The sequence below is a fragment of the Plutella xylostella genome, chromosome 21, assembly GCF_932276165.1.
Source record: "Plutella xylostella chromosome 21, ilPluXylo3.1, whole genome shotgun sequence".
NCBI classification, from domain to species: domain Eukaryota; kingdom Metazoa; phylum Arthropoda; class Insecta; order Lepidoptera; family Plutellidae; genus Plutella; species Plutella xylostella.
The window spans coordinates 4,377,205-4,400,744 of record NC_064001.1 but is presented as its reverse complement, the minus strand read 5'-3'; the positions used below and the strand labels follow the sequence as shown (position 1 = coordinate 4,400,744).

At 37.0% G+C, this 23,540-nt stretch overlaps 3 protein-coding genes across 3 annotated transcripts; 2 read left to right on the top strand and 1 right to left on the bottom strand.

Annotated features, from left to right (window-relative positions):
• The first annotated feature begins 36 nt into the window (after positions 1-36).
• Positions 37-2,028, top strand: LOC105382799 (NAD-dependent protein deacetylase Sirt6). The gene is made up of 6 exons (XM_011552750.3): positions 37-162; positions 308-435; positions 525-767; positions 930-1,103; positions 1,210-1,333; positions 1,511-2,028. The coding sequence occupies exons 1-6, from the start codon at positions 97-99 to the stop codon at positions 1,904-1,906; spliced, it is 1,131 nt and encodes a 376-aa protein (XP_011551052.3). The 5' UTR covers positions 37-96; the 3' UTR covers positions 1,907-2,028.
• On the bottom strand, positions 1,928-5,336 carry LOC105382800 (dolichol kinase). Its single transcript, XM_011552751.3, has 8 exons — positions 5,123-5,336; positions 4,783-5,033; positions 4,251-4,465; positions 3,973-4,161; positions 3,446-3,727; positions 2,766-2,946; positions 2,467-2,544; positions 1,928-2,368 (listed from the first exon to the last, which is right to left on the bottom strand). Exons 1-8 carry the CDS (start codon positions 5,269-5,271, stop codon positions 2,211-2,213), a joined length of 1,503 nt encoding a protein of 500 aa, XP_011551053.3. The 5' UTR covers positions 5,272-5,336; the 3' UTR covers positions 1,928-2,210.
• A 4,071-nt stretch (positions 5,337-9,407) lies between these two features.
• LOC105382802 (probable ATP-dependent RNA helicase DHX34) lies at positions 9,408-23,352 on the top strand. The gene is made up of 18 exons (XM_048628638.1): positions 9,408-9,975; positions 10,210-10,328; positions 10,629-10,795; positions 11,049-11,252; positions 11,579-11,711; positions 12,728-12,876; positions 13,282-13,389; positions 13,612-13,717; positions 14,147-14,352; positions 15,014-15,217; positions 19,277-19,459; positions 20,085-20,182; positions 20,497-20,758; positions 21,103-21,281; positions 21,715-21,825; positions 22,189-22,310; positions 22,471-22,768; positions 23,046-23,352. The coding sequence occupies exons 1-18, from the start codon at positions 9,476-9,478 to the stop codon at positions 23,326-23,328; spliced, it is 3,432 nt and encodes a 1,143-aa protein (XP_048484595.1). The 5' UTR covers positions 9,408-9,475; the 3' UTR covers positions 23,329-23,352.
• Positions 23,353-23,540: the final 188 nt, after the last annotated feature.

Here is a 23,540-nt window from a genome sequence, read left to right as displayed (position 1 = left end):
ATCAGTCTCAGACTTACAAACAGTTTTATGTTTTTATGTAAAACTGAGAAATATTTAACTGAAATTATATTTCGTATGATCTATGTTTGAATAATTATGTCTTGTAATTATGCAGAGGGCCTTTCGCCCTATGAAAACAAAGGAGTTCTGGGTTTACCAGAGGTAAGTTTGATTTGTTGGTATTCAGTCTCTATAGTATTAGAAACCAAGCTCTTTAGTATTAGTCCACCTAAAAGACCATACACTATCGCTGTAACAATACAATTGACTTTAAAAGAGATATATACCTTTATCCCGACTTTCCCAGAAATTTGATTCGCCTGAGAAGTTCAGCAAAAAATGTGAGCTACTTGCCCAACTCTTGACCCAAAGCAAGCACGTAGTGGTGCATACAGGTGCTGGCATAAGTACGTCGGCAGGCATTCCAGATTTTCGGTAAATATTATACAAGCTGGTAATTTTTAACATACCTTTATTTGATTGTATCTTGTTTATATCAGTAAAAATATGTACCTATGTTTCAGAGGCCCCAATGGTGTTTGGACATTAGAAAGAGATGGGAAAAGACCTAATATAAATGTCTCTTTCACTGATGCTAAGCCAACAAAGACTCATATGATTCTGAAGAAATTAGTGGAATGTAAGAAGGTGCACTATATTGTTAGCCAGAATATAGATGGATTGCATTTGAAGTCTGGTCTTCCAAGAAAATACTTGGCTGAGTTGCATGGCAACATGTTCATTGATGAATGCAATGTTTGTAAAAGGTAATAATCATGATAAATCTAAATTGAATATGTCAAACCTGTGGATATGCAATATTGCTCACTTATTAGCTAACTTAAAAAAATAAACAGTTTCTCAATTTGACTGTTTGTATGTATTATTTTAAGCATGCAATCTAAATCAAGTTGTACAATAAATTTCAGGCAGTACATCCGAAGTGCACCAGTGGAGACAGTAGGAAAGAAGTGCAGTGGAGTGCCTTGTGCAGCAGAACTGGTGGGGGGACGCCCGTGTCGGGGACGGCTTTACGATGGGGTACTAGACTGGGAGCACAGTCTGCCTGAAAATGATCTGTTGATGGCTGAGTGGCATTCTAGGTGAGAAAACGTTTGTGAATTGCAAATCTGTTTGTTAAAAAAAATATGAATTTCACTTCACTGTTTTATGAATTACTTTATTTATAAATTAATTAATTGATTTCAGTATAGCGGACTTGAGCCTATGCCTGGGGACAACACTGCAGATAGTTCCAAGTGGAAACTTGCCTCTAAAAACGGTCAAATATGGGGGGAAATTAGTTATTTGCAACTTACAACCAACAAAACAGGTAATTTGCAGAAGACTCCTGCTAAAGTAGCTGCTTTCCAAAAAAATGCATTTTTAATTAATTATTCGTCAAGAAATAACTCGATAATGTATTCAATAATTTCTAGAATTACTTAATTACAAATATTTGTTCATAAGTTATTAGTAGTATGTAATTAAATTAACTATTCATTTACAGGACAACAAAGCAGATCTGATTATAAACTATTATGTGGATGATATACTTGAGAAAGTTATGAATATACTTGGACTAGAAATACCTGAATATTCAGAGGCAGAAAACCCAATGCATATTGCTGAGAATACAGTAGTGAACTGGACTATAGAGAGAAAAGATGTTCTAGCTTTAGAAAAACAATTCAAAGCCAAATGTAAAGGAGTAAAGAAGAAACGAATATTGATAAAATCTAAAAGAAATAGTATTGATTTACAAAATGAAATAAACACTGATGATGATAAATCTAAAGTAATCAAACTAGATATTAAGGAAGAAAATGTTGTTGATGAGAATGCTGAAATTAAGACTGAAACCAATGAAGAACAAAATGGTGTAATAAAAGGGGAAATCATTTAATTTCACTAAAATCTCATTACCTATGTTCAAAATAATGATCTCTTTTTATACTTGTACAAAGTTTAATACAATAACCACCGTTAATTTATACATTTACTTAATTATACAGATTTCAACTCTCATACAAATGATTTTATTTACATTAAAATTGTAGTCTTTGGTGTATAAAATGGAATGCATTCATTTATGTTATCAAAAATATAAAAGGGTATAAAATGTTCACTTACTAATAAATTATAACTATAAATTTTGACTGCTTGGCACATATCACGAAATCGATGTAGACTATAAAATGCACTAGAATTTATTCTAAAAACCATGTTAGTTGGAATGCTATGATCGAAACTAGAGGTAGTATAAGATTGTCCACTTGGTCGGTCGTGGCTTCAACTAGTCCTGATATAGTGGCTACAAAAGCTACTCTGATCATAGTGGCGATGGCAGAGGCTGTCATCAAGTATCCTGAAAAGATACAATAGAGTTTGTTAACTTGTTTAGTTCTAGGAAATTAGTACAACATGCAGCTACTATGCCTTATTAAAGTCCAAAGTTATAGTTACCTAGATATCGTAATACAACAACTGTCGCTATCTGTGCCAGAATATTCGCGTAAGCACCTTCTTTAGTTTTATTTGTACCTGCGGAAAATAACCATACACCTTTTTAAAATTGTAGTTGTATTATCTCAGCCAAGGCAAATAAGAATTAATTCAAATATTTAGAAATACATAGTAGAATATAATAAAATAAAATGAACGGCTGGATAGACCAAACTAAAAAAGGCAGGTAACCAAGTATAGAGTTGTGGAGTTCCTTGGGAGGGGACTAAAACTAAAAAAATATAGGTTAGCTATCTTACCCAAAATCTTCGTAACCCCATACCGACTGCCGTACCAGCTAGCGGCAGTGTCCCCCACGCCTATAGACAGCACTCCGCTGAGCAGCACCAGCTGATGCCCTTCATACTGCGGCACCAGCACCAGCGGGCAGGCTAGCCCCACGAACAGGTAGATAGGCGTCATGGCGAATGAACCTGCGTCCTGGAGAGGATGACACGAGATGTATTAGTACAGGTAGATACTTACTTACTCCGCTGGATCAGCGGCCCAAAGTGGATCTTGGCCTCAGACACAAGAAGTCCCCACTGGCCTCTATCCTACCCTGAGAGCGACTACGCAGGATAGTAGAGGTAGATAAATGAATAATATTTTAATGGTGGCCTTGGTACATAAGTAGAAAGGAGTAAATATGAAGATAAGATGTTACGCGAAGTGATATCTATTTTACGCTGTCGATACAGAAGGTCGTAAATGGGTTTAAAATACTGATCGATCTACTAAGTACCTACTTCTCTAACGAGAATGCTGATGAACCTACGAATAATATGAGATAGTAACTACGTGTCCGTCCGACATTTTCATGTTGTTTCTTTATATGCGTGCGTTTTATGGACATGTTTTTCACCATATGAACCAAATATGAACACGTACATATAAATACTCAGAGTAGAGAAAACCAGAGTAGGTACCTAAAGCTTACCTTCTCATCAGCATAAACTTGGAAGGCTGACTGCAAAGCAGAAGAGTAGGGTTCAATCCCGGATTTCCTCAAGGCCTCCAACGTAATCAGGAGCCCTAAGGCCACTCCAGAAGCCAACTTCATGAATTGAACATCACAAAGTATCCCTGGTATGAATACCAGTGAGGCAACAATGTGGAAGGACTTTCTTGCTACAGTGTCGGCCTTGGTACTGGTTGGGGACACTGTGACCAGGTAGATGGCTAGGAATACCATCATCAGCCAGAATAGGAGGAGTTTGATCTGGAACAGGAAATCTTAGGCTTTATTATAAATATAGCACCACAGCTATAGTGTTTTAGCCTAGTAAATGCCAGGAAAGATCTGTAATAAGTTTAGGTGTAAGACATGCTCATAAAGAAACCAATAAATTAGGTAAATTGGCGACGCCTGTGCCTTCTGGCATTTAGCATAGCCTGCTGGTATTGTCAATAGATGCGTTAAGTATAAAATTATAATTTACTAAGATAATACAACTTGCAACTTACTTTATTGAAGTCATCAAATATGTAGCTGAACAACCTCATAAGAATAGTTGGGCCCAGCACAATATGCAGCACTAGGGCTGCCAGTAAACAGACTGAGGCAGTCACTTGCAGCAATTTGCTAGATGTGTGACTCTCTTTTGGTAGTTTTGCCATTATAGTTATACCAGCTGCTACAGTTGTCAACCCTATCTGAAAAATACAATATTATTTTTTTACAAAACTGGAAAGATATGCATAAAGTTACAGTACTTCTGAAAAGGTGATGGTAACTAACTTACATAAATTGTGGTGTCCACAATATCAATATCTGGATTTACTTTATCTGTTAAGACTAGTTTTCCAATCGATAAGGATACAAATAAAATGAATCCTTGTATTACAATTAAAGCTTCACCAAGAGTGAAAGTGGACGGAAAATTCTTCAGAACAAATCTTATCAAATAGTAGAGAGCCATTATAGGTGGTAATGTTATTGCCATTGAGATAAATAGATCTGAAACCAATAAAAATCAAATTAAGTAATTTAGTTATTGTAGGTGTAAGGCCATGGGAAAAGAAGGAATTATTATTGTTGCATTCCTTCCTCCTTCCCCAATCACCTGTTTAGTGCAGCCAGTACCTAAATAAAATATTATATATGACCTAACCTTCAACCTTCTGGATATGGTGGCCTATGCTCAACAGTGGACTATAAAATAGGCTGATGATGATAATGATAACTAATAATTTAGTTGATACCTAACCTACCTGGTTAATTATTTATTTACTGTTAAATTAAATGAAAATACATAAAATGAAATAAATACTCACTTTGGTCTAATAAAGTGTAAACTAGCAAAGAAGACAATATTCCGCATGCAAGCGATCCTCCATATATATTCTCTTTTATTACCCTGCATGATATTGACAGGAATAGCATGAAAAGAGCGGAATTAAATAATAATCCTAAAGAAATGTATGCAGTGAGACTGTAGGCAGTCGGCACATGATACAGTGTGTTAAACAGAACCAGGATAACCGGCAAGAGAGCGCAGCACCATACTCCATTTGAGCTCGACGGCCTGAAACGTAAAGCAAACTAAGATAAATAACGACCTTTGATCATATTAATCATTTTTAGTCAGGTAAGTTTACAAAAGTTAGTACATACCTCGTCTGTATACTGGCCGCTGCAATATTTTTTGATATCTGTTTGTCGAATGAGCCATGGTATTCAATTATTTTGCTACATAGGCCCTCTAAGATATAATATTTTCTCTCGATTGTTTCGTAGAGGGAATCTAAAGTTTTATTTTGCATTTTTATTTATTTACACACACAGCACAGCTGATTTTGACAACACAGTGACAGCTGACAGTGAATCTTGAGTACTATTGACATTGACACATCATTGTTGCCAGGCTTTAAAATACTCTCTACATAGTCTATGACACGACACGGCACAGCTGCGTACGGATTGTTGGACTTGTACGACGGATTTGATCGTGGATGGCCGACTTTTCACAGAACAACTTAGGATAAAGGAGATATAGTGCCACAAACTTATCTGTTCCGGTGAGAGCGAACTAAATTGGTCCATACCTCATTACTTACTGTACTCATTACAATTTCATTATTATCAACTGTTATTGCTACTTTACTGAATGTACATTGTTTAATTAATTGTTTAAGAGTGTGAACATCTGATAGATAACTGCATCATTGATTATTTCTGAGAAAGTCACTGATGTCTATATTACAGGGTTTCCCTAGTTTAGACATCAGAGGATTACCGCATACGGACTATTACATTATGTGATTATCTAAAAACCTTATTGTTACAAGGAATATTTACATGATTAAATTAATTATTAAGTAATTTATTATACTTCTATAATATAAGTTCATTCTAGCAATGGGAGATTTTCCAGTAGTTCCAAAATCGACCAATAGATGGCATTCGGCCTGTCGTTTTTAGTAGTGAGCTACATTCTTCTGAGGAAACGGAGATGACAAATGTCACAGACCTACTACAAAACAAATGTTATGTCATTCGGTTTCTCTTGTAGCTACGCGAATGTCTCCGGTGCTGTGTTTTGTGATAATTTCGACGACTCTGGCTATTCTTTTGGACTTTTGTGACTTCTATACCCGACCGACCTTTGCACTCCCCCTGGACCCTTGCTTGCCATTACAATTATTAAAAAAATATTAAAAAGTTTGTTTTAATTACCTACCTACTGAATGAGCAAGAATAAGTAAGTAGTATTACCTAAGAGGTAGTCTGATGGTTTGAAGTGGCCGGGGCATATTCTTGAATGCTTTTTTATGTTTAATCCAGGCTTTAATTCTTTTAATGCTTCCATCCATTTTGCCCGTCTTGTTTCGTTTTGTGGAATTTTGTGCACCCCCCTTTCTCTACAGTAAGCTACAATACAACACGACGACATATCTACTATAAATGCTATTCAGAGAGTCGGAAAACTTTAGTTTTGTGGTGTGGGTAGAGAAAACTAAGTACAGTGCCACAAACTTATCTGTTCCGGTGAGAGCGAACTAAATTGATCCATATCTCATTAGTTACTTACTATTGAATTGTATATTATAAAAGATTAGATGGGTTTATTAACACCGCAAGAGTGAATTAACAATACGAGCAAACTTAAAATCTTATAGAATTAAGGAATATTAGTAATTTCTGTGAGCTGTCACCGGAACAGATAAGTTTGTGGCACTGTACCCACCTACTAATGTCTGCTCTACCATAGAGAAATCATTACTTCCAACGTGCCTCAGAATAATTAAGATACTTACACACGGCGGTCGCACCTCGGACATGGACAGAGGATGCAGATGATCTCAACTAGTTCACACTTAATATTATGTATAACTACATATAACAGCAATTTATTATTATTAGTTTGCACGTTCTCAACAAATACCAGTTATGCTACGAAATCATTTGTATTTGGCAATATTTGCCTAATATGCAACTTGTAGGCAAACTATTTAATCATAGTATTATTCTGTGGAATAAACATGGATTTTTGTATTGGCTGAAAGGACTCGAATCCATGCCGGCTATAAAAAAATATGCAGTCCTGTTCAGTATGAAGATTTACTAGCGCCATCTATTGTCGGGTTTTGTCTATGGACGTTGTCTATGGTTGAAAACCTCCCATTGTAACTATTATTGTGAACTTAAGTAAGTTCTCTGAAGACAGCTGACACTGGCCCTACCCTTCAAATGTTTGTTGCCATTATAATTGTAAGTGTGACTGTGTGAAACAAAGAAAGAAAAAAAAAAAAAAAAAAAAAAAAAACAAGAAATGCACAACTGGGGGTTTTTAGTCGGTTAAAGGCCGACACTACCTGGGTCCCCTTCCCAGGTGTCTGTGTAGATTTTCCTCCAGGAGTGCAAAAAAAAAAAAAAAATTATTAATAATATATAGGTATATATATAAAAGATTGAGTAGTGAGTAGTTAAAAGATGAAGACAAAAAACAACCAAACTCTCACAATATATTGATCTCTCAAAAAGGCACGGACATAAAGTCTGTGGAGTGATAATAAAATCTTAAAAAAAAAAAAAAAAAAAAACTATTATTGTGGTACTTTTTGTGTAAAATTTTTGAAATAAAGTTTATTATTATTATTATTATTATTACTAATGAATTTCATATTGACATAGATTATATGGACCAATTTAGTTCGCTCTCACCGGAACAGATAAGTTTGTGGCACTATACACTTGACTCCTTTCCTCCTTCACTCGTAGTTTATTTTCTCTATGCCTTGACTAACTGACTTAGTCACACACGACATATAGCCGCGTGTTTTGAAACTATACAAGGCCAGAACGCAGAGGGTGGGACTGCTCGCGTATATTTTCAAATTGAAATGGTGCCATGATTTACTTGAAAGTATACAAGGCCATTACGCACTAATCGCGTATATTTTCAAGTAAGTTAGGCCAAAATTATGGCTTGAAAATATACTGCAGCAGTTACCACTGCGTACTAATCGTGTATATTTTCAAGTGCCAAAGGGCAATACGAGCACTTGAAACTATACGTGATTAGTTACCAGGTAGCCGTTTTGAATTGTTGCTCTCTCTTTCTTTCATGCGAAATAGTAATAAGTCTATTGCTTTCTAAACATTGCATCATAATTCCGCACTTGGCATTGTTTTCGTAACGTGTTTTTTGTTTACACCGTACAGGTAAAAAGTAATTTGATATTAAACTGTAGAACTGTTGTTAATATGTAGTAGAAATTATCTCAGAAGAGGGTGTTCATTCATAAAAGACAACTACGGTGAATTCAAAACTTGATGAAAAATATGTCTGTAATAGGTCTATAGAGTAGTAGGTACCTACTACACTTACGAGCAATGAATAAGTCCAAGTAGCAAAAAGTCAACACCAAATGACCCCTATTATATAAACATTTAATTTAGAATTTGATCAAAATTTTCATTTTTAGTTAAAAAAAAAACACGCACTCACGCCTTGTACTAATGTACTCCCTTGCGGGGTAGGCAGAGGTGCATTGCTGCACCCAATTTTCGCCAGAGTGTTATGTTAGTCCCAATGTAATAGGGGGCGGGCCTATTGCCATTTTACGGGCACATCCAAGACCCGAGAACAAATATCTGCCCCAGCCGGGAATCGAACCCGGGACTATCGGCTCAGTAGTCAGGGTCACTAACCACTACGCCATTCGGTCGTCATCATTTTTAGTTGGTTATAATATATTTGTATTATTAATATTGCCGACGGCGTCATTAAGCTAGTCTTTTCCGTGAGTGTAGTAGGTATAACTCTTAATTTATATAAATAATAAGATATTAGTATTCTTACTTGCAAGTATGATTGCTATATATACCAATTTATCAATCAAATTAGAGCTTGTTCATCTTTATTTATTAACATTCTATAGGTATGACAGGCAGAACAAGTGAATTGTAGTCATTTACATTTATCGAAATAGTTAAGTAAATTAGAATCAGCATGTAGGTATAAATTATATGCGACAAGTATACGACAATCAAGCAATGTGCGTAATAGCAATGTATATTTTCAAGAACGATTCAGTAAATCCCAACTTGAAAGTATACGCGATTAGTACGCACAAATCGTGTATATTTTCAAGTAAAATATTATTTTTTTTCACTTGAAACTATACAGTGCTAGTACACTATGGGTGCGTTCTGGCCTTGTATAGTTTCAAAACACGCCATATAGCCACAAACAAGATTGAATTTAATATCAGAAAGAGAAAAAAATACCAAATTTATTCATATACGAATAGATATTAACAATCTTCGTCATTCTGTCTAGAACGTCGTCATCGTCAGCGTAACATGCTTCGTCAAAGTAAAAAGTAAAATTAAATTAATCTAATAAGATTGAATTGACTGACTGAAATGTCAGATATTGTTTATGTTTTGATTCCAAGATAACCTAAAATTCCAAACAATAATAATTTATTTATGTATATGCTATAGTTATTAGCTAAAAGTATGAGCCGTGAGAACTCTAGGTCGTTAAAGCGTAAACGCTCACCAGCTCCAGATCGTGAAACCTGCAGAGATCGGAGCACTGGTCAAGGATGTTCCAAAAAATTGGATACAGAATTTAGTTTTGAAAAATACAAGCGGCCTTTAAATAAAATATTACAGTACAGTGATGATAGAAACACCATTACCAACAACTTGGACGACTTCTGGATATTTGTTAAGAAGTATGAAGCCACATTACGAAAAGCTGGAAAACCAATCCTTGATCACCAGAATGCAGAGGAAAAAGACACTTATTCCAAGTACAAGTGTATAAATTTTACAACTAAAATGAAATTTGTTGATGTATATGACGACAGAGACCGTAACAGATTGGACAAGAAGCTGTTTGATGCATTTTTGGATATTGTATCCATATATTTGGACTTTAAAAACAAAGAGAAATTTGAGAAGCTCAGAAAGTTGCGAAAAACACAAGCAGACCTTCCAGTAGCCAAGTACAGGTGAGTGCACATTTATACAAGAAAACCCTTTATAAAAGAATATAATATATGTAGTCAGAGGTAAGGTTGTCTGTGCCTATTTTCCCAAATTAAACTAAAAGTAATGAGACTAATTTAAGAGTTTTTTTACAATTTACAAATAAATATGGTATAACAATATTACAGCTCACTCTTCATCACATAACTGATTCATGCTCACTCATGTTCTCTATTTAATACATTCTTAACTTTTAGAGATGTAATAGTTTCGGCAGTTCAAGATAACAGGGTGGTGATTGTCGCCGGAGACACTGGGTGCGGGAAGTCAACACAAGTGCCCCAGTACTTACATGAAGCTGGATTTCAAAATATAGGTATTTAAAAAGAAAACACTGTCCTTTGTATGTACACTAATTCAACATAGCACTATGACCTTCTAAGATTTGTATAAACACATAAACAGAATGAATACTGTTTATGGCTAAAATTCAATTACATTATTACAGAACAAAATAATGAGATTTGCCATCATCTAACTCATTAAAAAAACATTTGGATATAACACATAGGTACAGATGGTGGTTGTATTAAAGTTATTTCTTCCAGACAACTTTTGGGTGGAAGATATTATAAATTTATGAAAAAATTATAATAATTTGCTTTTATATTTTCAGCTTGCACCCAGCCAAGGAGGATAGCCTGTATATCTCTGTCCAAGCGAGTGGCCTACGAGACTCTCTCACAGTTTGAGACTCACATTGGGTACCAGATCAGGTTTGAGAAGAGCAAAACTGCAGACACCAAGATCTGCTTCATTACTGAAGGTTTACTTTTAAGACAGGTATGTTTTTAGTAAACTTAAAATTATGTTATGTTTAAAATACTTTCACAATAACAAATAACATGACACACACATAACAATTTTACAAATATAAGAAAATGCATAATATATTAGCCTTATTTTTATAAACTTAAACCAACAAGTGAACATTTTGTGTACCTGTGCTCCATCCATCTGGAAGCTGGCGAGTCTTATCTTTTGTTTTCCAAAAAAAAAAAAATCTCTTTTCATAACGCATCTATCCCTATTCCAGATGTCCTCCGACTCTCTCCCCAGCTACGACGTGATCATCCTGGACGAGATCCACGAGCGCCACCTCATGGGCGACTTCCTGCTCGGCGTGCTCAAGTGCCTCGTGCACACCCGGACGGATATCAAGCTCGTGCTCATGTCCGCTACTATTAATATAAAGTTGTTTGAAGATTACTTTGCGGCTGAGAGTGCTGCTGTTATTCAGGTGGGTTGATGTTTTGTTTTCTGGACTGTGTATGTAAGCTTATGCGCTAAGTCTTAAACGGCTCAAAGCCAAAATTTTACAAAAAAAAAACCGTTTTGTAGTGAATGGGAGGGAAACAAGCACACTGCCATCTTTTTAATGTTCATTGGAATAGGCAACCGATTACGTATTGTCCTAATGTCCTAAGATATGGCATCAGATATGCATTAATTTTTCGCTCCTGATGGGCGTCCCAATATCCATACTTTCTACAAAAATTTATCATATTAATTTATGATAGGTATATATTTGAAGTCAAAATACTCAAAGTATTCTACATCTTCTAGGTTCCAGGCAGGCTGTACCCGATAGACCTGCACTACAAGCCGATCTTCATCGAGGGCAAACCGACGAGGGACGACCGCCTCGACCCGCAGCCGTATGTTCAGATCATGCAGCTCATTGATGATAAGTACCCGAGTGAGTAGCTTTTAAAGTAAAGAAAATAATTCTAAAAATTTCCTTCAATAAAGAAAAAATATGAAATTGGTAGCCGTTACACAGGTAGGAGTAACTACTATGATTTAAACGAGTACGAGCGTAATAGTATGGGTCCATCCGCCGTTTTCGTAATGATTCTTTATTCACACAAGGGGCATTCCATAGTGACTGGTGGGACTGTTTACTCCAGAATTGCTATTGTTTAGACCTGTAACTTTTTATTTTAATCAAATAATATGATTAAATATATACTGTATAGTAGATAATGAACCAAGTAATGTAATGATTACCAAATTAATAACCCATGTACATTTATTGGTGATATATTAACGGTTTAAGGAGTGTGACTGGTGGGACAGCCAAAAATACCTCAGCCCCGACCTCTGCTCCGTCAAACGAGATTTTAGTCCAAATACTTAACATAGCAAAATGTATTTGAATGTGCTATTAAATGATTAAATATATTAAGACGTGAACTATAAACTATGAGCAAGCTTTGTTTCTGCAAGAAATATAGACCAAATAAATTGTGACTGGTGGGACATGAACATGACCCAAAAAATCGTACCACATGTTCAGAACAAAAAGACAACGTATGAAACGTATGTAAAAAAATACTTTCCTGCTTTTTTCAGAAAAAAAATAACAGAACATGTAAATATGTATATCTAATATTGAATTAACAATAAAATAATCTTGATTAGATTAATAAAAAAATATCTCATTTTCCCACTACCCGTGGAATGCCCCACAAGTTAAACAAGTTTTGATATGTAAAGTATGAAAGATACCAACTTTTTCGTATCTTCCTTTTCCGTAAACTGTTCAAACTTTCGATTACTCAATTTATTTTTGATAGTGCGACTGTCGTTTTGCTGTATCGCTATTTTTTCTAACCTTACAACGACCCATCTCACTCTGTCAATATCGGAAATGTGTAAGAAACATACTCAGTACTCGTTTGTTATAAAAAATATAAATATAATTATTCTTAGGCGATGAAAGAGGCGACGTGCTGATATTCATGTCGGGCGTGCAGGAGATCACCAACATCTGCGACGCGGCGCAGCAGTACGCCGACAAGAGCCAGAAGTGGATCGTGCTGCCGCTGCACAGCGGACTGTCTGTAGCTGAACAGGACAAGGTAATGTATTGTTCAATGAACGAGCTAGTGATTCAATCAAAAATAAGATTCAACCAGATGACTGCGACATATACATATCCTCTTATCGTAATGGTGAAAATCTCCAGTTTCAGTCATTATCATCGGCTTATAGCAGTCCACTGCTGGACGTAGGCCTCTCCAATCCAATCATTCCAGACACCTTTCGCAAGTCATCACCCCATCTAGTTGTGGGCATTTAAACTACATTTAGCTAGTCGTGGTCTCCATTCCGAAACACGTTTACCCCATCGGTTATCGGTTCTTCGACAAATGTGACACCCCATTGCCACTTTAGCTTACTAACTCAGTGAGCTATAAGTCGGCGATTATAGTTCTCTGTCTCTGATGTCCTTATGTATGTAATAATAATATAATCATTTACAGGTTTTCCACTATCCACCAGAGGGCATCAGGAAATGTATAGTATCAACGAACATAGCGGAAACTTCAGTCACTATTGATGGCATACGATTTGTCGTGGATTCTGGAAAGGTAAACGTTACATATTTTACTCTAACACTGAGTTGCACAAAAGAACTTTAAGCTAATGTTGACATTCAATCTATTGCTGCCTTGCTTTGACAGAATACGGATAGAAAGGGACAGACAGATTTAATGCCGATATTAGCTTAATGTTTATTTTTGGACCTCTGCATGAAACACCTACAGCTTCATAATAATTGGTTGGTGTTAATAATGTAAGTTTATATTCAGGTGAAAGAGATGAGTTACGACCCCACCACCAAGATGCAAAGGCTGAAAGAGTTTTGGATTTCGCAAGCCAGCGCTGACCAGAGGAAAGGAAGAGCCGGGAGAACAGGTATTATACAATCTTTCAGTTTACCACATTACGTCATTACTCTATTAACAATATAAACAATTATGTACTTGCATGTGAAGAACAAAGACCACGAACAGAGTGGGACGCAGTCCCGCCCGCCGGACTAATCGTTTTTAGACAGATAACGGGTAATGGCTGAAGCAACACTGACGATAATAAAATTGTGTTGTGTGGTATGGTATCTTAATATCTCTAACTCTGCCAAGCGAGGACGTCATGGAAATTACCCTCCAGTCTTCCAGTCTTGTCCATGTCTCCTAGCCCAGTGCATCAATTATTTGTTATTTTTGCATGTTAGTTCAGTAGATTAAACATTTCGCTCTTATAGAGGTATACATATAGCCCATTAAAATTTTAATATTTTAAATCAACTTAAGAGTAGGTACCTTCATATATTTAACTCCGCAGGCCCCGGCGTATGCTACCGCATATACTCCGTGGAACAATTCAACGCCATGGACCGCTTCAGCACGCCGGAGATAGCTCGAGTGCCGCTAGCCAGCCTCGTGCTGCTGATGACGTCACTGGGCATGAGCGACGCGCGCCGGTTCCCGTTCGTGGACAAGCCCCCGGGTGAGGTGCTCGAGAATGCACTGTTGGAGTTGAAACAACATGTGAGTGTTTCTGTGTAGCTACCTGTCTGTGAAATTGAGGCTTCGAAGTGGATGATAGCTATAAGATAGGGTTTTTAAACGTTCGACCGAAAAAAGTGTCTAAGAGAGGTGTTATAGGATTGTATCTGTCTGTAGCATTATATCTTAGATAAACGTCACTATATACCTACAGCGATTCGTGATAAATGTGGTGCAATGATTAGTCGACCCGTGCCGCTGGATCGGTTGCATGTAAACGTACTAAGGTTCGTTTTGTCGACAAGCCGCCGGCTGAAGTGCTCGAGAATGCACTGTTGGAGATCAAGCAACATGTGAGTTGAAGCTGTAGTAAATGTGTGTGTTTCTGTCTGTGAAATCGTGGATTCGAAGCGGATTAACCCATCAGATTACGTTTTTTATTTGATTGCGATCGAAAAAGTTACCATAGAGAAGTGTTGTAAGATTGTCTGTCTTTCTGTAGCATTATAATAATACAAACGTCAGTATGTACAGCGATTCGCGATAAATGCGGCTTTGTGATTAGTGGTTGCCGTGGAGCAAAATTGGAGATACGGAAATCCAATTGGTGACACTTGCAGATGGCAACTTTAAAAAATAAAACTCCGTAAGCGTTATCTGTGCTACAATTGAATCTTCACAACCTCTCTATTTTTCTTTCCAGGGGGCCTTAACACCGAATGAAAAGCTGACGCCTCTAGGCAAGGCCCTAGCTAATCTACCCGTGGAGGTGCCACTAGCTAAAGCCCTAGTCCTGGGCAGTGCCACGTTACCTCCCCATCAGAGAGATTCGGCGCTAGCCCTGGCCGCTGGGCTGGGTATACGGTCTATCTTCACTACAAGGGCGCATAGGGATTTTGAATGCGAGGTAAGGCTATTTTGGAATTTATTCGTATTGTTGGTTGTATACCATATATTATGTATGTAGTGAGTTTTGACGCTCTTGGCCTTGAAAGAGGCATATGTCCAGCAGAGGACGATTATTTGATTCCGCACTAGGCATATAATCGTTTTACTGCGATTGAAGAGCCATAGCATAGTATGACCCTTTATGGCGGCTCAGTGGAAGCAGATAATTTTACAGTTGGCATTATGATGTACAAACCCTTGTGCCAAAACTCAAAAAATACTACCAGCATGAGCCTTTACCCCTCTGCCACCAACGGCGCCTTGTAGTCACCGTTTTCACTTCCACTATGTCAGTGTCAATTCAGTGCCCAAGGAGTAATCTATGACAAATGGGAAAATACACCGTATTGTTTTGTAAATGTTATTTTGGCGGATCGCAAAATGTTTATTTTCACCATTATGTACCATTTCATCTTATTTTCAACACAATTCTTCGATAAATTAATAAAATTAGGTTTGTAAACAAAGCAATACACGGAAAAATTTGCATGTCATATTTTTGTACAAACCTGCAACCTATTTTAGATATTACATCCGTAATTAAGTTGGATTATACATGAGAACGAAGTAAATGTTCTTTCATTCAATACTTTTTTCTGCCGCATATGGCTTGAAAACATCGATGAACAGTATCGATGTGGTATCGATAAAGCGTAATAAATCCATTAATTTACAGCTAAGTACATTTTTATTGCACAAGTATAAGTAAACTATAAGATAAAACATAAATATAGGCAATACGCAATCACTACTGATACTATTGATACGCGTAATATGCGTGTTATTCTTAATTATAATTTTACTCTATGAGTATGAAAAACTTCATTTTGTACTTTTAGAATCGATATAATTGTTAGGGTATATCAAAGTGGAAATACTTTTCAAAATTATATTTTATTCCATCGTGATTCGTTCATTCTTTCCGTTATTACTTTTCGATAAAAAAAATATCAACTTTGTCATGCACTTCTGTCAAGCGAACCCTCCCCTCGCCCCGCAAAACATGGTCGATGCGGTTTTCATACATTTTGATATGCGCTTCTTATCCACAGGCGCGGATCCAGACCTCAAAATAGGTGATGGGCAAGTCCAAAAAAGAGATTTTGCCTCGCCTATATTGAGATACGTGATGATATTATGGTGTGCACAGTGCAATTTTTTCAAATAATTAATTCAAAACTGTAAAACACACACGCACTCACGCCTTGTACTACAGTACTCCCTTGCGGGGTAGGCAGAGGTGCATTGCTGCACCCACTTTTCGCCAGAGTGTTATGTTAGTCCCAATGTAATAGGGGGCGGGCCTATTGCCATGTAACATTCAAAACTGTAAAACATACCTACTTACTTACATTTTTTGATTTTTTTTACAGACAAAGGCTTAAGGCTGTGTTAATGAAAAAATTACAATACCACGTAAACAACTAGACTAAATTCGCATTTAACTGTGGCTGACTTTATAGGCAAACTATTTTTTAACATAGCTACTTTATACACCTATTTAAAAGAAAGGCATTTTTTGATAAAACCTTCAGATTTCTTTAATTTTGACCCAAATACCTACAGAAGGCAAAAGTTTAAATAAGTTTGGATGGATGTTTGTAAATGTTTTACGAAAAAACCGATGTAGATGGCTGCCATTTCTAGAATATTGAGATTTGACCCCACATATGGGGGTGTTTTCTCGATGAAATCACTCGTAGAATACACCCTTAAAGTTTGTCGGGTTCGAAAAACAACACATTGTATACATCTCTCGACCATTTTTTGTGGCAATCGGTGCAGAAACGGCAGAGAACGAGCCAGGACAACTCTTAAAAGACTACGGAACCCTAAAAAATAAGTTCAGGAAACTTAAATTCAGGCTACTTTTTATTGCGGAATTCCCAAGAGAAAACTTTTTTAGACGAAGCGAAGCAATCAGGAATGAAGACTATGTAGTTACTAATTTATTTAGTTAAGTACTAGTTTTATTTACAAGTTTACTTTATCATTTTTAGGGTTCCGTAGTCTTTTAAGAGTTGTCCTGGCTCGTTCTCTGCCGTTTCTGCACCAATTGCCATAAAAAATGGTCGAGAGATGTATACAATGTGTTGTTTTTCGAACCCGACAAACTTTAAGGGTGTATTCTACGAGTGATTTCATCGAGAAAACACCCCCATATGTGGGGTCAAATCTCAATAATCTAGAAATGGCGGCCATTTTAAAGTTTTAGATACTTTCCCCCTTATTCATAGAGAAGTTACAGAACGTTTTAACTAATAAACTGTTTTGTCCCTCTCCGACAAAGTGCAATTTGTTCTTTGACAGAGAGGGACAAAACAGTTTATTAGTTAAAACGTATTGTAACTTTTCTATGAATAAGGGGGTTAGTTTTCAAAAAAAATAATCATATCTCGAGCTTCAAAAGCCTTACGGACATGAAATAAAATGATTTTATCCGTAAAAAAATCATCTCTATCCAATAAAAATATTATGCACAACTGCTAAAAAGTTACATAACACAAGTTATAAGCACCTAATCTAGTTTTTTTGACAAAAAAAAACAGCAAAAATTTACATTTACTTGAATTACTTTGAAAATAGCCCTCCTTTGATGGTATTTTTATGTATTTATTAAAAAGTATTTGAAATAGGCTAAACAATGATACCAAAACCGTATCTGTACGTCGAGGCAATCAAGAATTATGGAAGTTCAAAACACACCCTTAAAGTTTGTCCGGTTCGAAAAACAACACATTGTATATTGTATTGTAAATTGATAATACAAAAATTTGTTATTAAACTATCGAAAAATAATTATTTTTTTCTGCCTTTCCCATACAGCGAAAAGTTAATAAGAGAAAAAAATTACTTACCCCATCGTGTAAGGTTAAAAAGGTTTCTTTAAATATAACAAAAATTGCCTTGAAACCATGTTGATCAAACCCCCCAGTCTCGGATAATATTAATACAAAGTGAAAGTTAGAGCGTCCCCCCTTAACTTTTGAAATACTATTAAAATAATATTTAAAAAAATGTGCTGTATACCTACCTCCTTGTAAGTACATACTTTCAACGAAAACTATAGCGGCCTCTGTATCATACATAGTTATTTTTATACAACTCGACCAACTTAATTATGACGTGCAGTTGCCCTAACTGGTAATGTATGGATTTTTTTGTTGTGTGAAGCGGTCTAAGAAAAGAATGAAAGATGGGTCTCTTAAGGCTACGGATCCCTTTCATGCATGTGTCCGACACGCTCTTGGCCGGTTTTTTGCAATATTTATAAATATTGTTTGGGATCCTTCCATAGAGTATACGTAAAACGTGCACAATTTCAACTATGGCTTATTTCCTACTACTTATGGCTAACATTATTTTTAGATAAACAAAAAAGTGTTTTTTTTATCTGGTTTTTCAGCCATTACTCAAACGCGCGATCATTAAAAAAAGTGCTGCAAAGTTTTGAATTAGTCAAGTATAATAAAATTATGTGACGGATCCTACCTAGAAATTGTTAATACCCCAACAAATTTACACAACTCGTATAATTTTGTTATTATTTTTTCCACAAACTGGGGAAAAAATGGGTCAAAATTGGGGAAATATTTAAAAAAATCAGAAATTCTGGACGTTTTTTCCAAAAAAGGCTGTCTTTTAAATAATGAATCGAGATCAAACTATTATCGTTGTGCCCATACGTAAATAGTGACTTTGGCCGTAAGCTGTAACACAGACTCTTGAAGGTATGACAGAAAATTTTATAGGAAATCATCTCATCATAACTATAAAAAAGCCATTTGATAAAATAAATAAATTATAAAATCCCGTGGTTTGATATGGCAAGTCATTTAGGTGATGGGCATGCCCACCTTGCCCATATGGGTGGATCCGCGCCTGCTTATCCAGTGGTTGACATATCTCTGGTCCTATGACGTTTGATTGATAGGTCTATAATATACCTTTCCAGAAAACGAAAAACGAAACGAACAAAATACAACAATAACACAAACCTTAACCCCTCTCTCCCCAGAACGCCCGTAAACCAGACGAGTCCGACCGTGGGGACCCCCTAACCCTGCTCTCTCTGTACTGCTCGTGGCTGGCAGTGAAGCGGGCGGGCAGCGGCCGCGCGTGGTGCAAGCGAAGAGGCATCGAGGAGCAGAGCCTGTATGAGATGACCAAGTTGCATGCGCAACTGCAGAGCTTGTTACGGGTGAATATGATAGATTTCATGTTCGTCATTTGGACTAATTCCTCATTGACCTTGTTCACACGCCGTTTACTCACTCTTCGTCTAGCTCACTCACTCTTTTATCAATTCACTTCAATGTTACTGTTACTCATTCATTCATATATACCTTATTAAGAGTGCGTAGGGCCTATGGTTTAATCTGTAATACAAAGAATTTCAGACACTTATACTTCCGCTAACTCACTAATTCACTCTTCTATCTACGCACTTCTCCTTTCTAAATCATTTTCCAAGTTCGTATTCTACTCTTTTATGCCAGGCCATTCACTCACTTTATTTCTCACTCTTCTATCCACTCACTCAAATCTCTTCCTATAACATTCATTCACTTACTGTTACTGTAACGCTGCCACTCTGTATTTATTAACAGTGCAGCGATTACAAGATTTTGGAACCTCCGTTACATTACGTTGCGTATCGTCTACTATCACTGTCAAAATGTAAGGCTTAGTTCCAAAAGTGACCACGTTGGCGCTGTTATTTTTCCATATGTTTGTGTAGTATCGCACAACGCTAGCGTATTGCTACGTTAGCCTGTGATAGGGGCTCTATACATTATCTAACAAAGTTACTTACATGATTGCAGGACAGCAACTTGATAGAAGCGCCGGAGCCCGAGTCGATGTCATCAGCGGAGCGTGCGCAGAGGCACGGGCAGATGAAGCATTTGAGGGACTTGAAGAGGTAACCACTGAATACTGATGTACTAATCACTTTGTACCTGTAAAATCATCGCTATATCCTCAATGTTTAGGTATAGGTCTCCTTATGTAAAACACAATTTTGGGTTCCTTCAACGTTTACATCTTTTCGACTATACGTTTAATATAGAATGTTTAAGTTTGGTATAAAATGTAACCAATTCCTTTTGTAATCCTTCAGGGATAGGTCATGTAGCAATGTATTTAAAATGTGATATTTAACATTTAATGAAATGTAATAAAAATGTGATACTTAACATTATAAGCTAAAACTAAAACTCCAACACAATTTTCCAGAAAATACAAGCAGCAATCGGCGGAAGACCTCAAGAAGAAGAAGCGCCTGAAATTCAACAGCTACGAAATCGTCGACGAAGACAAAGAGGACGACAACACCATAGACATTAAGGACATAGAGTTCCGTATGAGCAACGATGCTGGGAGGCTGGCGGGGCTACTGAGCGCGGGCGGGGGGCGGCAGCTGATGACGCTGCAACTGTTGCTGGCTCGAGCCTTGTATCCGAACCAGGCTGTGCCCGACAATCATAACCATTGCAAGGTAAAGTATAGCCGTTGATTTGGTGTAAATAGTGCTAATAATTGATAGGCAGAAAATGCTAATACAACCATCCGCTGCTGACTTTTCCACGTCCAAACAAGAATGGTCTAAGGCCGTAATGTTTGTCTGTTTGTCTTCTCTCAAGAATTCATCAACCGGAAATGTTATCAGACGGCAGATATTACCGGCTCACTGCCAATTTAGCTTGCAGACTATACAATCGTATTTTTTAACGCTTTCAGAATTTGAGTTCTCATTTTTATCAGCAGTTGTATGTAGATGTGTTCGCGATTACCTCTCCTTTTGCTGAACCGATTTTGATGCACTTTTTCCACTTTCCACAGTCAGTCTCCGAGCAACTCTTCCACACATACCACAAGCCGTATGTCTTCCTTCACCCGACGAGTTACTTCGGCAAGAACCCTCGCGCGGTGCAACTGACGGACGACGAGGTGATGGACAAGCCGCCCGGGTATAAGAGCAACCTGCCGCTGTCCGGGAAACATCAGCTGTTGTGTTACTTGTGAGTGCGCTGTTTGTTGTTTTAAATTTGGTAGCCATGCAGTGTAGTGGTAGCGGCGGCTGGTTTGGTTGTCTATGTAGAAAAAAAATATAATTCCGTCCCACCAATCAATTCGTACGATATAGTAACGTTATGTATTTATGGCTTGCTCAGTGATACTACTCAAATTCGTTCGTTAGTTCGTGAAACATGGTTAGCGAACGACACTTTGTCTAGTATGTAAAGTATTAAATGACCTTACCCACCCACTCTTTACATAACTGATGATGAAGCCTCTAGGGTACCTACATGAACAGTCAGACATGAGAAGTCAGTTAAAATGCTGTGAGTGCGCGGTTTGTCATTGTGAATTTTCGGCTACGAAAATCATGCATGTGCAAAACGTTACATTACAATTGTAAGGTAGTTATTTATAAATATTTTACATTTCCAGATCTCTGCTAGAAACGACGAAGCCCTACGTGGTGAATTCAATGCGTATGCCGGCGGCACAGACCCTGCTGGTGCTCGCGCATAGCATCGACACTAACATGGGATTTACTAGGTATGGACATTGTTTTTTAATCATACTAGAGCTTAGTTCACTAGGTATGGAAATTAACATATATTAGAGTCCACCAACCCACACTAGGCCAGCGTGGTGGACTAGGCCTAAACCCTTCCTTGATTGGAAGGAGACCCGAGCCCTAGCAGTGGAGACGTGATGGGTTGAGATGACAAGATTTTTGGTAGAGGCTTTTGCGCTGTGGGCGATTATTGGCTGATGATGATTTAACGCCACGATACTTTTGCCTGTTCATGGTGTCAAGAACTCCTTTATTCACCAGCTTCATTGCTGATGTCATTCAGCTTGCTGGATACTTATATTAAACTATAATGTCAATTTGAACATAATGTTCTTTTTCAGATTGGTATGTGATTCGTGGCTTCTTCTAGAATTTCCATATCCTGACTCCGGTTTGAATTTACTGCTGAAAGCCACTAAAGTGAGACAGAAATGGGACTACTTGATTAATCGCAGACTAGCCGGTAGGATACTGAATTTTTGAGTTTGTTTTTATTATTTACTTTTAGGCAAATACTACACACACTAACTTACTTACGCATATTTATATTTAACGTATAATGTTTGCTGAGACAATGTTTTTGTACACCAAAATATAGTCAAAATAAACTGTTTTTGTTCCAGATGCAAACACAGAAAAATCTGTAGAGTCGGAGCTAGAAAAGGCTAAAAATATTCACAAAAAGTCTTACGATGAATTACAACACGAATTATCGTGTGACATCGGATCTTATATGACCACTGAAGTGTACTATACTATTAAGAGACTTTTACCGGGAGATTTAAAAGTTATGTACTATGGAGCGGACGAGGAATCGACGCAAGCTAATATAGACCCTAACCCGTTTGAAGAGGGTTACGAATGCCATCCACACGAGAAGAAAGGAGGCGTTTATGTGACGGATAATATTATTTATAACTGGTAAGTTTCATTAGACCACGGCTTCGACCCCTGGTTTTATAAGAATCTTTATGTATTTTTTTAAATATACTTATACCAATTTATATTTATAAGAGCCCATACAAATAAGAAACAATACTACTGGAGGGCCGCTCTAGATCAAATCTTGTTATATTAAACGTAACGATTGCATGGCAGCTCTCTTTTCTCAAGCTAGAGTACCTAACCCACTTTTCGGCCTAGAATACCAGATACATTTAATTTATTTCATTTAATTTATATTATTTTATTGTTCTAGTGTGGTCGACACAGAATGGAGTGCGAATAACTACAACGAACTACACAACATCCCTTGGGAGTGCCCCGAATGCTCCCTAACCCTCTGTCTATCGCCAATAGAGAAACTACAACACAAACATTTCATCTGTACTTCTAGAAACATCCAGAAGGAACCAGAAGCTTCGACGAGCAAAAGGGAAAATAAACCCAATGCCAAGGAGTATAAGTGTGAAGTTTGTTCGCAGGATTTGTACCTGACGCCTGTCGAGATTTTAAAACATAAGAAGAGTTGTAAGAGATAATTAATAAATGTATGATGTAAGTAATTTTTGGGTCTTTGTTTTTAAATATATTCTCCATTATGTTCCCATCATTTTGAATAAGTAAGTAGGTATATTTTTTAGTAGATCAGAATTGCAAATAGGTGTGGCGGAAATAAATATGGAATGAAAATCAAACACATTAAAGTGTTTAATTAGAGCCGCATCTCAAAAATGTGCGACAGAAATCGAGT

What these genes read in the sequence shown, in the direction of transcription:
- LOC105382802 (XM_048628638.1), top strand. Translation starts at nt 9,476, where the DNA reads ATGAGCCGTGAGAACTCTAGGTCGTTAAAGCGTAAACGCTCACCAGCT. An exon ending in TGTTGGAGTTGAAACAACAT is followed by an intron (nt 14,353 to 15,013) that starts GTGAGTGTTTCT and finishes TTTTCTTTCCAG; the next exon opens with GGGGCCTTAACACCGAATGA. An exon ending in ATAGGGATTTTGAATGCGAG is followed by an intron (nt 15,218 to 19,276) that starts GTAAGGCTATTT and finishes CTCTCTCCCCAG; the next exon opens with AACGCCCGTAAACCAGACGA.
- LOC105382800 (XM_011552751.3), bottom strand. Translation starts at nt 5,271, where the DNA reads ATGCAAAATAAAACTTTAGATTCCCTCTACGAAACAATCGAGAGAAAA. An exon ending in TTACACTTTATTAGACCAAA is followed by an intron (nt 4,466 to 4,782) that starts GTGAGTATTTAT and finishes TATTGGTTTCAG; the next exon opens with ATCTATTTATCTCAATGGCA. An exon ending in TGTTGTATTACGATATCTAG is followed by an intron (nt 2,369 to 2,466) that starts GTAACTATAACT and finishes GTATCTTTTCAG; the next exon opens with GATACTTGATGACAGCCTCT.
- LOC105382799 (XM_011552750.3), top strand. Translation starts at nt 97, where the DNA reads ATGTCTTGTAATTATGCAGAGGGCCTTTCGCCCTATGAAAACAAAGGA. An exon ending in GCAGGCATTCCAGATTTTCG is followed by an intron (nt 436 to 524) that starts GTAAATATTATA and finishes CCTATGTTTCAG; the next exon opens with AGGCCCCAATGGTGTTTGGA. An exon ending in ACTTACAACCAACAAAACAG is followed by an intron (nt 1,334 to 1,510) that starts GTAATTTGCAGA and finishes ATTCATTTACAG; the next exon opens with GACAACAAAGCAGATCTGAT.